General features: G+C 39.2%; 1 protein-coding gene across 13 annotated transcripts in view; it reads right to left on the reverse strand.

Moving 5' to 3' along the window:
- The window catches only part of LOC131690758 (collagen alpha-1(XVIII) chain), a 1092580-nt gene that overhangs the window by 94348 nt on the left and 984978 nt on the right, over positions 1 to 13254 (reverse strand). For 11 of the 13 annotated variants that reach the window (XM_058976747.1, XM_058976742.1, XM_058976748.1 and 8 more), the window contains 2 exons: positions 2251 to 2473; positions 1903 to 1980 (listed from right to left, as the gene is read on the reverse strand). In XM_058976747.1, the coding sequence (XP_058832730.1) occupies positions 1903 to 1980; positions 2251 to 2473 (301 nt within the window). The remainder of the gene's footprint in view (positions 1 to 1902; positions 1981 to 2250; positions 2474 to 13254) is intronic. The other 2 variants (XM_058976740.1, XM_058976746.1) reach the window with 2 other exon arrangements.

Consider the following 13254-nt stretch of genomic DNA (forward strand, 5'->3'; position numbering starts at 1 on the left):
TCCCTACTTGCACTAGAAAAAAGTTCAATTATTCATTAAATGAATAATTTGATTGCCGTATAATTTTGAATCATCTTTTTTTGTACGCTGCACAGTTGGCCTGGCCGCTTTAATGCTTGTGTCATATTGAATATGTGCCACAAACATTAATAATGACAAGAAAAATTGTGGACGAACATCTGCAGTTTTCCAGGATCCCTACATTTATTGGCTGTGTATGTGTAGAGTAGACTAGACTAGACTAGAAAAATTGCCTACTTCGTACTCAAATAGCTCATGGACGGGCAAAAAACGGACAGACTACTCAGCATGCATTTGAAAGTACAAGAGAAATGCTACAAGATTCTGTTGGAATCTTTTGAATCCGGTTGTATCCAGGTTTCTGGTGCTGGATTTAAAAAATATGATTCAGTTATCCAAAATATTGATACGAAACATATTCGGTAAACCTGTAGAGATAAAGTGACAAAGTTTTGGGGAATATTCTCACGAGAAACATTGCCGAAGGCAACGGCCTTCTATCTTTGCTAGATTTTTAGATACAGTGCATTGTTTGGTGGCACAGAGAGTAATGCGCCGTCTTATAAGGCGTATGGTCGAAGTATAAGTAGGCGGTGCATTAGCCCTGAAATCAACTGCAAAGTTTGTCAACACAGAAGGTCAAGTTCTGCAGTGGAATGTAGTTCGTTTTTTACATTGTCGTTTTTTACAGAACGTGTACAAATGATAATTTTAAGGATTAGTAGTTGCCATTAAGGTTTATCAAACTTATTAATTACCTGGCAGTATTATCGAACACTTTGTGTGGAATTACATTATGTAGATTCATTTCCAAATTTAAAATATCACGAAATTGGTTAAGCACTAATATATAAATAAATTTTCTTTCGAGACTACTTCGGAACGATAACCTTGGATTTGACGCTGAAATATTCAGTGAGTGGTCGGTTTTGGTGTCTTCTGCAACTTGTGACCTTTTAGTCCAGAACATCTTGCATTTTCTTACGACATCATGATCGGTTGGCCTTTGAGTTCTTGAATATCTATTATTTATAACATTACACTAATAACTTTTTTAAAACTTCGTTCAATGTTCAATGACTATCGCGAGTCACAATGATTAGTTAATTTATTCATTCAATTTTAATCCCCTACCGAAGCAAAACTCTGGCTACGGAACTGATGGACACACGGATTCTTGTACCATTTAAAACATTTTCGCAGGAAGCGCATATAAACAGTGCTTTCCCTTGCAGAGAAATGTCATTGCATTACCAATAGCTAAATTCGCATTATTGAAAATAAAGAATTGCAAAAGTTACATTTAACAAGCTTCAAATCGTTCATGTCCAGCATACACTTGGTGCTTAGTTTTCATCCATTTTATTAACAACTCATCGCTGTTTGTGTGGCGAAGGCTGCGAAGATTTGGCTGGCTAATTCGGGATATCGTAGACATAGGCGTGATAAATATGTAACATCTGAGGCGGCAAACAGTCTCAATCAAATTGCGAGCTCAGCGTAAACTCGTGCTCAACTATAATAGAAACAGTACTAAACCACACGTAAAAATTTAACACGTCTAAAACACGGTTTAAAACTGATTAAATGACAAAACCGGTATACACCGGTTACTATGCCAACACAGTGAATTTACTTGGGTTCTATTGAAATCTTTTCCGAAAATCATTTAAGGTTTGATGCAGTACTTGGTAGTAAAAGTAGTCGCCCTGAACCGATTAAAATCAATACACTGAACATGTAAAACCAGCACCCTGCCAACATCATGCGAAGGAAAACTTCCCAATCTAAAAGTTTGCAAAGATGAAAATATAAGAAAGCGTAAGAAACACTTGCAAGTAAGCGAAACTAAAAACAACAATAACAACATTCATAGTTTACCAGGCGTACTATCTTGTATCTCCTTGTGGTGCTTTAGTTCTCTAAGTGCTTTTAGTTCATCTAAGCTTGAGCGACCTCCTGCAACATTGGATGCGGTTCAAGTGTTTTTATAATTTTCCACGAGAACATGACAGGATGGGAAAGCAAATTATTAGAAACATTTGGGCAGTGGATAGAATGGTTTTAGAACGAATGACGTGATTTGAGGAGCTATGCAAACAGATAGTATTATCACAAAACGAATTAGAACACAGTACACAGTCCACGTGTCATCAGAGATCGACGAGCAAATGGCATATGTTTACATTCGAGCCCATTCCATTCAGTTGAATGCGCGGCCCTTCTTACCTGGTCGTCCAAGATAGTTCGGGTCACCGAAGAACGGGCTGCGGGAATCCATCCCCGATTCACCCTTCTGTCCGACGATGGATAAACCCGGCGGACCAGGTGGTCCCGGTGGTCCAGGCATTGGAATGTACTGAACTCCTTCGCCGGATGCTGCCGGCAGTCCCGGTGGTCCTGGCAGACCATCGCGTCCGTCCATTCCACGGTCACCCTTTTCTCCTTTGGGCTGAAATGATAACAGAAAAAACGCTTTTAATCCACCTAACAGTGTGATGAGACATTTCTTATAACTCTTATCATTCTCTTCGGATATTATATCATTTGAGAACATTTAGAAATTGATGCTTCGCGATGTTTTTGATAACACATACTACATGGGATAGTGGCAGTACTTAGAGAATCGCTCAAATCAGCATAGGACAACATCAGTGCTAGAAATCTCAAACCAAATCAATGGGAAAGCGAAAAAATGGCTCATAAAATAGACATACAAACGAATTATTGCTAATGCTCTGTTAATAAAATATCTAAAATCCTCAATCAATGCATTGTGGTGGGAAAACTGAATTTTTCTATATTGTACTGAGCCAAAAAAAATCGATTTTTTTTTGAATCGATTTGAAGTTTATACTTTACTCAAATTTCCAACGCGACTGAGAACTAAGAAATCAACGCTTTTTCTTAAAAAAAGCGATACTAGCAGTGACACCATTCAAAGAAAATCAACAGTGAATATTTCCAGACTTGATTTTATTTCCTATTTAAGAACTATTGTGTTTTTTACATCCTATCGAAACCCAAAACTTCATGAAGTATTTGAAATTATTAAATTAAAATTTGTGTTTGCTATTGAAATTGACAAAATGATAGTATCGCCCCTTTGGCGATTGTTTACTTTTTCGGTCCCACCTATCAGCATTGAAATATCGCCCTTACGTTTTTTTACAATACCAATTTTACAATTGGTGGGGGTTTGGTGAAAATCGATCTTACTGTCCAAACGGCATAATTCCGAAACCGTAATTTTTGAGGTTTTAAAATTATGCAGAATTAATTTTTCAGAAAATAGTAACAGAGTTCGTGTCTTTAGCGAATTTGTTGAGACTTTATTGTAGTCATGAATATTAACCTAAGAAAATTCACCATAAATATTTCTTGGACGATATACCGTCAAAATTATTTTATCAAACGATGCGCTGTTTAACGTTTGTAAAACTCATCGAAGATACTAAACCTCCGAAATTGGCGGTTTCAAAATGATGTTATCTTGACCTTAAATTACTGTTTTTGAACATTTGACCTATACATATAATTGGTCATACAACATAAATCAAATGCTCATCAAAATCGATCAGAACCTGCTAGAGTCGAATGGAAATCGTCATTTTTCATAAATTTCTCTCTACATTCGGAAAGTGTTATCCTCGTTATCAATCATATTACGTTTTCGTCTCAAATCGACGCATTCCCCAAAAAACCTGTCTTAATCCACCTAGTGGTGCAATTGTGCTTTTCTCATTTGTCCAGACTACGATTCCATGGCTGGTTATGTTCAATACAATGGTGGAAATGAATATTACATGTTCAGTACGATATGCACATACATACAATGGATCGACAGCCACGACCTTGAGATACTATGTGATACTGAAACATCGCTTGACCGCCGCTGGTTTCAAGCGATGTTTCAGTATCACATAGTAAGATCCGGGAGGTCCGGGTCCTGCCGAAAATTTTCAACTTGTTAAGAAATTTTAAACCAGTTTTAATTTTAAAGTAGCAACCCCTCACTGCATACTCCCTCCGGGCCGGTATGATTGTCGATTTTTAGTGTGATTGCATAACCTTTCTATATGAGAAAGGCAAAAATGTACCAAAGTCCAAAAAAGTAAATTTTTGTCAAACATCTCAATGTTTCATGCATTTCAAAGTCATTTGGCATCAAAAATACAAATTTGATTTTGAAAATTTTACATTTCAGTTTATATGGGAATTTGCTGTGTGATTGCACTCTTCAACTCGTAACTCCGGAACCGGAAGTCCAATCAATAAAAAATTCAATAGCAGCCGATGAGAAGGTTGTACCTTTCATTTGAGACTAACTTTGTGCAAATCGGTCCAGCCATCTCTGAGAAACAGAGGTCACATTTTTTCCACATACACACATACACACACAGACATTTTCCGATCTCGACGAACTCAGTTGCTTGGCATATGACACTCGGCCCTCCGGGTCGGGATTAGATTGATGAATTTTAGAGCGAATGAGAAAGGCAAAAACATTTTAAGCAAATGTTGAAAGTTATGCATTTTTTTGGTGAGCAGTTCTATGTTTCATAGACATTTAATCAATTTTAACTTCGCTTCCTATTAAATAAAGACCATTATTACAGTACATTTCTACAAAAACGAGCTCAATTTGAAAATAAATCTGAGGATAATGATTGATTACAGAACTCTGGAATTTTCTATTGGAATGTTTTCAGGCAGGAATTTGATATTGATGCAATTAGACAACTGTGAAATCAAGACCAATAAATCAGTTACATATCAGGACCCCATTCCGACAATTTATCAAAAGTCCCCATGACGTTTACAACAACAGGTTATTAATCTACGGATCAGATAATTGTTATTGTAATATTTGATTAAATCAGTCTGCATCAATAAATTTTCAACTTCAATCCAATATTTTTTTTGGGTGTGATGGGGGGGGGGGGGTTGTATGGTGTTAAACCCCAAAACCTTCTCTTGGCTAAGCCGTTGCTTGGAGCTATTCATTTCGCTTTTCATTTTCCGATATGTTTCAGATCGATCCGATGGTTATAAGTTAGAAAAATTGTAGTCAGAAGGTTTGCACAAATGAACATTTTTGTACTGTTCCTTCCAGACAACTTGGAAGTGTTCAGTGATTATCTCTAACGGTTGTAGATAGTAAAATGAAATACAAAATTCGTTTTATCGAAATAATGTTTAGCTTATTTCAATGGATTATTACTACATTGAACAATAAATAGGCAGCAAAGAGTAATCAACAAACAACAAGCCATAACTTTTAAAGTATTCAAAATAGATCTTTAAAGTCTTCAGTATAGTTATTCGCAAAAGTAAGAGCTACAAATTTGCTGAAGACATCATTTCGATATAATTACTTCCAAGAAAATTTGTGAAAATATCTCACTCATAGGGGGATTAATCAGCAAAAGCACAATACCAAAAGAAAGGGCATATTACCTCCATTAAATTCTCCGAAGATACTATTGACCTAAAATAAGCCGTTTTGGCGTTAATAATAGATTACATGTTTTTGGTCATATTTCTGGCAATGGGAAATGATAAAAATCTTTCGTCCGCCTTTAATGTTAAATATCTTTTTTGATAATAGTCCGATTTCAACAATCTATAGCTTGTTCGAAAGGTATTCGTTAACGCTGTCTAAAAACATATAAATTGTTATACTATGTTGTCAATTTCGGCAGATATTTCAAAAAAACTGCAAAAAACGCCATTTTTACACATTCAAACATTCATATCTTGGAAACTAAACATCAGAATCAAAAACAAATCAATAGCGTTCATACTGTTTTTTAGTTCTTTCATTTAAAATTGGTTTGGATAAGATCGGTTCAGCCATTGCTGAGAAACACGAATGAGAATTTGTCCGTTACATACACACACACACAGACACACACACACACAGACATTGTCCCAAATCGTCGAGCTGAGTCGGTATATAAGACTCGGCCCTCCGGGCCTCGGAAAAAATCTTGAAAGTTTGAGCGAATTCTATACATTTCTTTTATAAGAAATGTAAAAAGGCGAAAAATTATTCCTAATTTGCTAGTGAGTGCATTTTTGTTGGGTGAAAGCATAATCGCAATTTTTCAACATCATTGTTGAATGCAGTGTCAACATACAGTGAAGGTGCTTTTTATACGATATTTTTAAACGTTACGTTTAAACGTTTTGTAGATTTTTGGGGCAACAAAAACAGTGCTTGAGCTGATTTTTTATGCGATTTTGAATTTACGCGTAAAAAATGATTTGAGTGTAGACGACTACTTGAAGCTCGAATTCAGAGCAGAAAACATTCCAGCGGTGCAATGAGTTCACTTGCACGTCAGCAAATGTTTAACCAGTGAAAAAGGTTTCCCCGACATCGCACAAACTCTTCTGTGAACTCTGAAGAGGGCATTCGCTGAAAGAGCACCGGACGCCATCGCCGCAGCGACGCGACAGTAGCATTCGCTGCGATGTTAAAATTCGAAATGTGCGGAATCTCAGCTTCAATTGAGAGCATGTTTTTATGTTCTGTCGGTTCACTTTCCATCCTCACCTTTTGACCGCAGAACGATGTCAGCACAATTACCGATCTAACGAAGCTTGGCTATGAACCTGTCTATCTATAGGTACATACCTTCAAACATTCGTACAGTCGACCGCATAGATAAGATCCCATTAAAATCCACCCCCAAAACCCTACCGGACATCCCACCAAACGAAGTAGCTTTTACAATTAGGATTCTGCTTCGCTGCGGTGTCGGTTCTGTGACCTTGTGTGATTGCACTAGGATGACTTCGGCGGGATGAGGGGAGCGCTAACGAGGAAAAGGAAAGCATTTTAATCAGTTAGCAATCGGATAGACCATGTTTCCAATCTTCATTTGGTCCATCCCGGGTAGTAGGTGTGACCCTTTGGCAACTTCTATTTTTGAGCTAACTGAGATACGATAGGAATGCTTCCCATGGCAGGGTGCACATATTTTCAATTGCAAATGCTTTTCTCATTTGAATAACTCTTGCGAACTAAATTTTAATGAAAAGTACCCTAGTTTCGAATTGAAAATCCCGGGAATTCCGAGCCATTGTTGGTACCATAATACCGGTACTGAACAAATGCCAGCACCTGTATTTTCGGTACCATATAAACATTTTTTATGAAAAATATGTGCAAATCTATAGGAACTCATTACAAAATATCGGTCTGAAAGATGACTTAATTATAATGGTTATCTTCCAGATAAATTATTTAGCTTACGCCTTTGTGAGGGAATCATGTGGGGCCGTCATCATAAGAATTCTAGAAGTTAAACATTACTAACTCCCGTTGCACTGAACGGTGTACTTTACTTCCTGCGCTGTTCGGTTGAAATCAGGGTTGTTAATCGATAATTAATCGTCATCGTCGATAACGTTAACCACCCGTCAACGTCATCGGAAACTCCGTTAACGATAATGTATCGTCGCCTTCATCGTCATCGTCGATAATTGTATCGTCGTTTTCATCGTCATCGTCGGTTCATCGGTTATCGCGATACATTTTGCGTTACTTTCCCGTTTATTGGGGTTGAAGTTGATGCGGTTAACTTTCAATGGTTTAGAATTAAATAACTATTGAAGGACATGTTGCTGGCAGTTGAAAATCAATAGTTTTGGACATTTTCTATGCACAGGGGGGGGGGGGTCCGCCGATGTGTCAAAATGGAGTTTTTTTTGTCAACTTTTCGGGAGAGTTTTATATTGAAGGGAAAGTTATTGGCAGTTGATAATCAATAGTTTTGGACATTTTCAATACACAGGGGGTTCGACGATGTGTCAAAATGGATTTTTTCAACTATTGAGGAAAGTTTGTTATATTGAAGAAGTTATTGGTAAGTGAAAATCAATAGTTTTGGGCATTTTCAATGTACCGTCGGTGCATAAAAATAGATTTTTTTTTCAACTTTTCGTGAACTTTTTATATTCAAGGGCAATCGATAGTTTTGGACATTTTCAATTCACACGAGGATCCAAAGGTGAAAGGCAAAAAGGTGAAAGAAATTCTTTGAACCACGAAAAACATTTTTAGTTATAGTGTCTTCAGCAAAGTTTATTTATATTTTTTTTCATTTAAAAAGTATTAGTTGGGTGATTAATTCCTCTAAAGCTGAGAAGAAAGTTTTTGCCTATGTTTATGAAAATAAAAAAAAACTTTCTTTGGCAAAGTTGTTGAGAATATCGCTGAAGAGACTATGTGTCTATCTGTCGATTTTAATTTACATTTGTGGAGATTTTTTTGATATACCCCTGAAAATTGCTTTTTTCAAAATACTTTTCCTGGTAATTTTGCAGAATTTCAAAATGTTCCAAGATGTTGTTCAGCATAGGAAAATACAGAATTTTTATAATGTAAGTTTATTTGTATCTCTTACAACTTAGAAGTTATCGAATGTTTTAGTGCCCAAAAAGCAATATTTTGGTATGGAAGCCGCAAATTTCCGCAGACGAATACCAATACGAATCTGTAAAACAAACACTATCAAAATCGTTTGGTGGGCTCTAGCTTACGTTCAAGTCAAATTCGAGTAAATTCCTTCTTTAGCATATTTTTCTTATCTTAGAGATGCAAAATATACAAAAATAATAATACTGTACTGTAAGACCTCCTTAAGGAAATTTTTTACTAAATGATCAGAACGGATTATGAGGCTTTTTTTTTTCATTTCGTTTATTTGATAGGCACAAATGCGTTAGCTTGGCGGTGCCGAATTCTTTTGTTTTTACATATTGAATATCTTAAAACTAGGAGGTTACAATGTTGAAATATTTTTTTTTATAAAAGAGAAAAAATTTACAGCTATCTTAAGACTAGAAAAAAATTTTCTATATATAAGAGAGGGGGCAAAAGATTTTTTTTATGAAAAATTTTAAAACAAGGAATTCAATAGTAATAGTTTTTTAGGAAATATTTACAGTTATCTTAAAACTAACAATATAGTTTGGTACACAAAAGGGGGAACAAATATTTATGAAAAATTTAGGGATACAATTCTATTTACAAGATGGGGGACAATAGTGTTAACAAAGAGTAGAAATTACAACTACCTTAAAACTAGGAATACGGAATACAAATTTGATTTTTTATCGGATACTTATGCTTGGTCATTTCCAAAATCGGTGTAGAAGTAGTTGTATCAAGGACAGGGGAGAGAAGGCGTAGATGGTGACCGGTAGAGAAGAGCAAAACTTGCAACTTTCAGGCAAACGGGAGATCAGCGAAACAAATTTGCGCCTCAGTCTAGTAGGTCGGATTGGCGGATGGTATTCTTCGGACCCGCGGGGGATCCTTCAAAGGGAATCCTTCGGACCTCGAGTCGCTCTCGCTTCAGATTCCGTAGTGATAAGGGCGACGGCGGTTACATAGTGGCAGTCTGAAGCATATCGGTTCCACACGGCAAGAGGAAACTTCTAAAAACGAGAAATAAAAAGAGAGGGGCTAAATTGGGATATTTATCGTTTTTATGAAAGTATAAATAAGGGACATATAGGGGAAATCACGATTTGCCAGCATATCTCGGACTGGGACATTGGATGGTCTACCTCGGGCCCGAAGGGAATCCTTTAACTGAGACCTGGCGTCCAAATACCCGGCGCATACCCAGACAACGTGCTCGATGTCATGATAGCCCTCGTCACAAGCGCACAGACTACTCTCCGCAAGCCCAATACGCCGCAAATGTGCATCTAAGGTGTAGTGGTTGGACATAAGTCGGGACATTATACGAATAAAATCCCGACCCACATCCATCCCCCTGAACCAAGGTTTCGTTGATACCTTTGGGATAATCGAATGTAGCCATCGTCCAAGTTCACCATTGCTCCACGAGGTTTGCCAACTGTTGAGTGTCCTCTGACGACAAATACTAAAAAATTCGTTGAAGCAGATTGGTCTTTCGTATATGACACCATTTAATGCGCCCACCTTTGCTAATGAGTCGGCCTTTTCATTGCCCGGGATAGAACAATGAGAGGGGACCCAAACAAAGGTAATCTGATAAGATTTTTCAGATAACGTACACAAGGACTCCTGTATCTTCCCCAGAAAATACGGGAATTGCTTTTTAGGCTTCATCGAACGAAGAGCTTCGATAGAGCTGAGGCTGTCCGAAATGATGAAGTAGTGATCTGTGGGCAGAGTGTCGATGATCCCAAGGGTGTACTGAATTGCAGCTAACTCTGCGACGTAAACTGAAGCAGGATCATTGAGCTTGAATGAAGCGGTGATAGTATTGTTGAAGATACCGAAGCCAGTGGACCCATCGAGATTTGATCCGTCAGTGTAGAACATTTTGTCACAGTCGACTTCTCGGAATTTATTATAAAATATATTGGGGATCACTTGAGGGCGTATATGGTCCGGGATTCCACGAATCTCTTCCTTCATGGATGTGTCGAAGAATACAGTAGAATCAGAAGTATCTAGGAAACGAACACGGTTGGGAGTATACGTAGAAGGATTAATGCTCTGTGCCATGTAGTCGAAGTACAAGGACATAAATCGGGTTTGAGAATTAAGCTCGACGAGCCTCTCGAAGTTTTCAATCACCAACGGATTCAGAATGTCGCATCGGATGAGCAATCGATATGAGAGTTCCCAAAATCGATTTTTTAGCGGAAGAACGCCCGCCAGCACTTCGAGACTCATCGTATGGGTCGAATGCATGCAACCCAAGGCAATGCGCAAGCAACGATACTGGATTCTCTCCAGTTTGATGAAGTGTATGTTCGCAGCGGAGCGGAAACAGAAACACCCGTACTCCATCACCGACAATATCGTTGTTTTGTACAGCCTGATCAGGTCTCCTGGGTGAGCACCCCACCATGTTCCAGTTATTGTTCGGAGAAAATTGATCCTTTGTTGGCATTTCTGTTTCAGATACCTAATGTGACATCCCCAGGTACCTTTAGAGTCGAACCAGACCCCGAGATATTTAAATGTGAAAACCTGGTTGATCGTTGCACCCATTAATAGAAGCTGGAGTTGCGCCGGCTCACGCTTCCTAGAAAAAACAACCAACTCAGTTTTCTCCGTGGAGAACTCAATACCCAGCTGAAGAGCCCAAGCAGACAAATTGTCCAAGGTATTTTGTAATGGTCCTTGCAAGTCGGCAGCTTTGGGCCCTGTAACAGAGACCACCCCGTCGTCTGCAAGTTGCCTTAGCGTGCATGAATTGGCAAGACAATCGTCAATGTCATTCACGTAAAAATTGTAGAGCAGGGGACTTAGACATGAGCCCTGGGGAAGACCCATGTAGCTAAATCGCGATGTTGTTAAATCGCCATGCGAAAAGTGCATGTGCTTTTCAGACAACAGGTTTAGCAAAAAGTTATTTAAAATTGGTGAAAGACCATGCTGGTGCAGCTTCTCTGACAGAATGTTGATAGAAACTGAGTCAAAAGCCCCCTTAATATCCAAGAAGACTGATGCCATCTGCTCTTTGTTAGCATAGGCCATTTGGATTTCTGTAGAAAGCAACGCAAGGCAATCGTTCGTCCCTTTGCCTTTGCGGAAGCCAAATTGTGTATCTGACAGTAAGCCATTTGCTTCAACCCAATTGTCGAGGCGAAACAAGATCATTTTCTCGAACAACTTCCGAATACAGGACAGCATTGCAATCGGCCGATACGAGTTGTGGTCGGAGGCTGGTTTTCCTGGTTTTTGAATGGCGATGACCTTCACTTGCCTCCAGTCATGAGGGACAATGTTACCCTCAAGAAACTTGTTAAATAAGTTCAGCAAGCGCCTTTTTGCAGTGTCAGGCAGATTCTTCAGCAAGTTGAATTTGATTCTGTCTAACCCTGGGGCGTTATTGTTGCATGATAAGAGAGCAAGTGAAAACTCCACCATCGAAAACGGTGTTTCGTTCGCGGTATCGGGAGGAGACGCGGCGCGGCACGTTTTCTGTACCGGGACAGAGTCCGGACAGATCTTCTTGGCGAAAGCGAATATCCAACGGTTTGAATATTCCACGTTCTCGTTGGTACTATTACGGTTACGCATACGTCGAGCCGTACCCCAAAGAGTGCTCATCGCTGTTTCTCTCGTTAACCCGTCGACGAACCGGCGCCAATAACTGCGTTTTTTGGCTTTTATTAAACTCTTCATTCGCCTTTCTAGCGACGCGTACTGTTGATAGCTAGCGGGTAACCCGTCTTCCCGGAAGGCCTTATATGCAGTGGACTTCTCCGCGTACAGCTCTGAGCACTCTTTATCCCACCACAGTGTGGGAGACCGTCCATGGGTATTCGCGCTGGGTACTGGTTTAGTCTGAGCTTGATTCGCACTGTCGAGAATCAAGCCAGCCAAAAACCTGTACTCTTCCTCCGGAGGAAGTTCTTGAGTGGATTCGATTTTAACGGATATCGCGGTCGCGTAACTCTTCCAATCAATGTTCCGTGTGAGGTCGTACGAGGCATTGATTGTTTTCGATGGTCTTGAACCGTTAGCAATTGAAATCACGATAGGCAAATGATCGCTACCGTGGGGATCAGGGATCACCTTCCACATGCAATCTAACTGTAGCGATGTCGAGCAAAGCGATAAATCCAACGCGCTTGCGCGTGCTGGTGGTGTAGGAATCCGTGTCATTTCTCCCGTGTTTAAGATGGTCATGTTGAAATTGTCGCAAAGATCTTGGATTAATGTTGATCTATTATCATCATGAAGACAACCCCATACCGTACCGTGCGAGTTAAAGTCTCCCAGAACTAGCCGCGGTGCCGGTAAGGATTCCGTGATATTACAAAGCGTTCGGTGCCCTACCGAGGCTCTAGGAGGAATGTAGATGGAAGCAATGCAAAGGTCTTTACCTTTGATTAAAACTTGACAAGCGACAATTTCAATGCCTGGTGTCGAAGGGAGGTTAATTCGGTTGAAAGAATAGCACTTTTTGATCCCCAAAAGTACTCCTCCATAAGGGTTTTCTCGATCCAGACGGATTATATTAAAGTCGTGGAAGTTGAGATTTATATCAGAAGTTAACCAGGTTTCACATAATGCGAAAGCATCACATTTTAAACTGTTTAGTAAGAATTTGAAGGAATCGATTTTCGGGAGGATACTTCTGCAATTCCACTGTAGAACAGTGATCGAATCGGTGACCTCGTTCGATGACTTAGCCATCGAAGGATACGATCGCTGCAAGGAGGGGCCATTTAGTAGTCAACTGCTTCAAAAATGTTTGCACT

The sequence above is a fragment of the Topomyia yanbarensis genome, chromosome 3, assembly GCF_030247195.1.
Source record: "Topomyia yanbarensis strain Yona2022 chromosome 3, ASM3024719v1, whole genome shotgun sequence".
NCBI classification, from domain to species: Eukaryota; Metazoa; Arthropoda; class Insecta; order Diptera; family Culicidae; genus Topomyia; species Topomyia yanbarensis.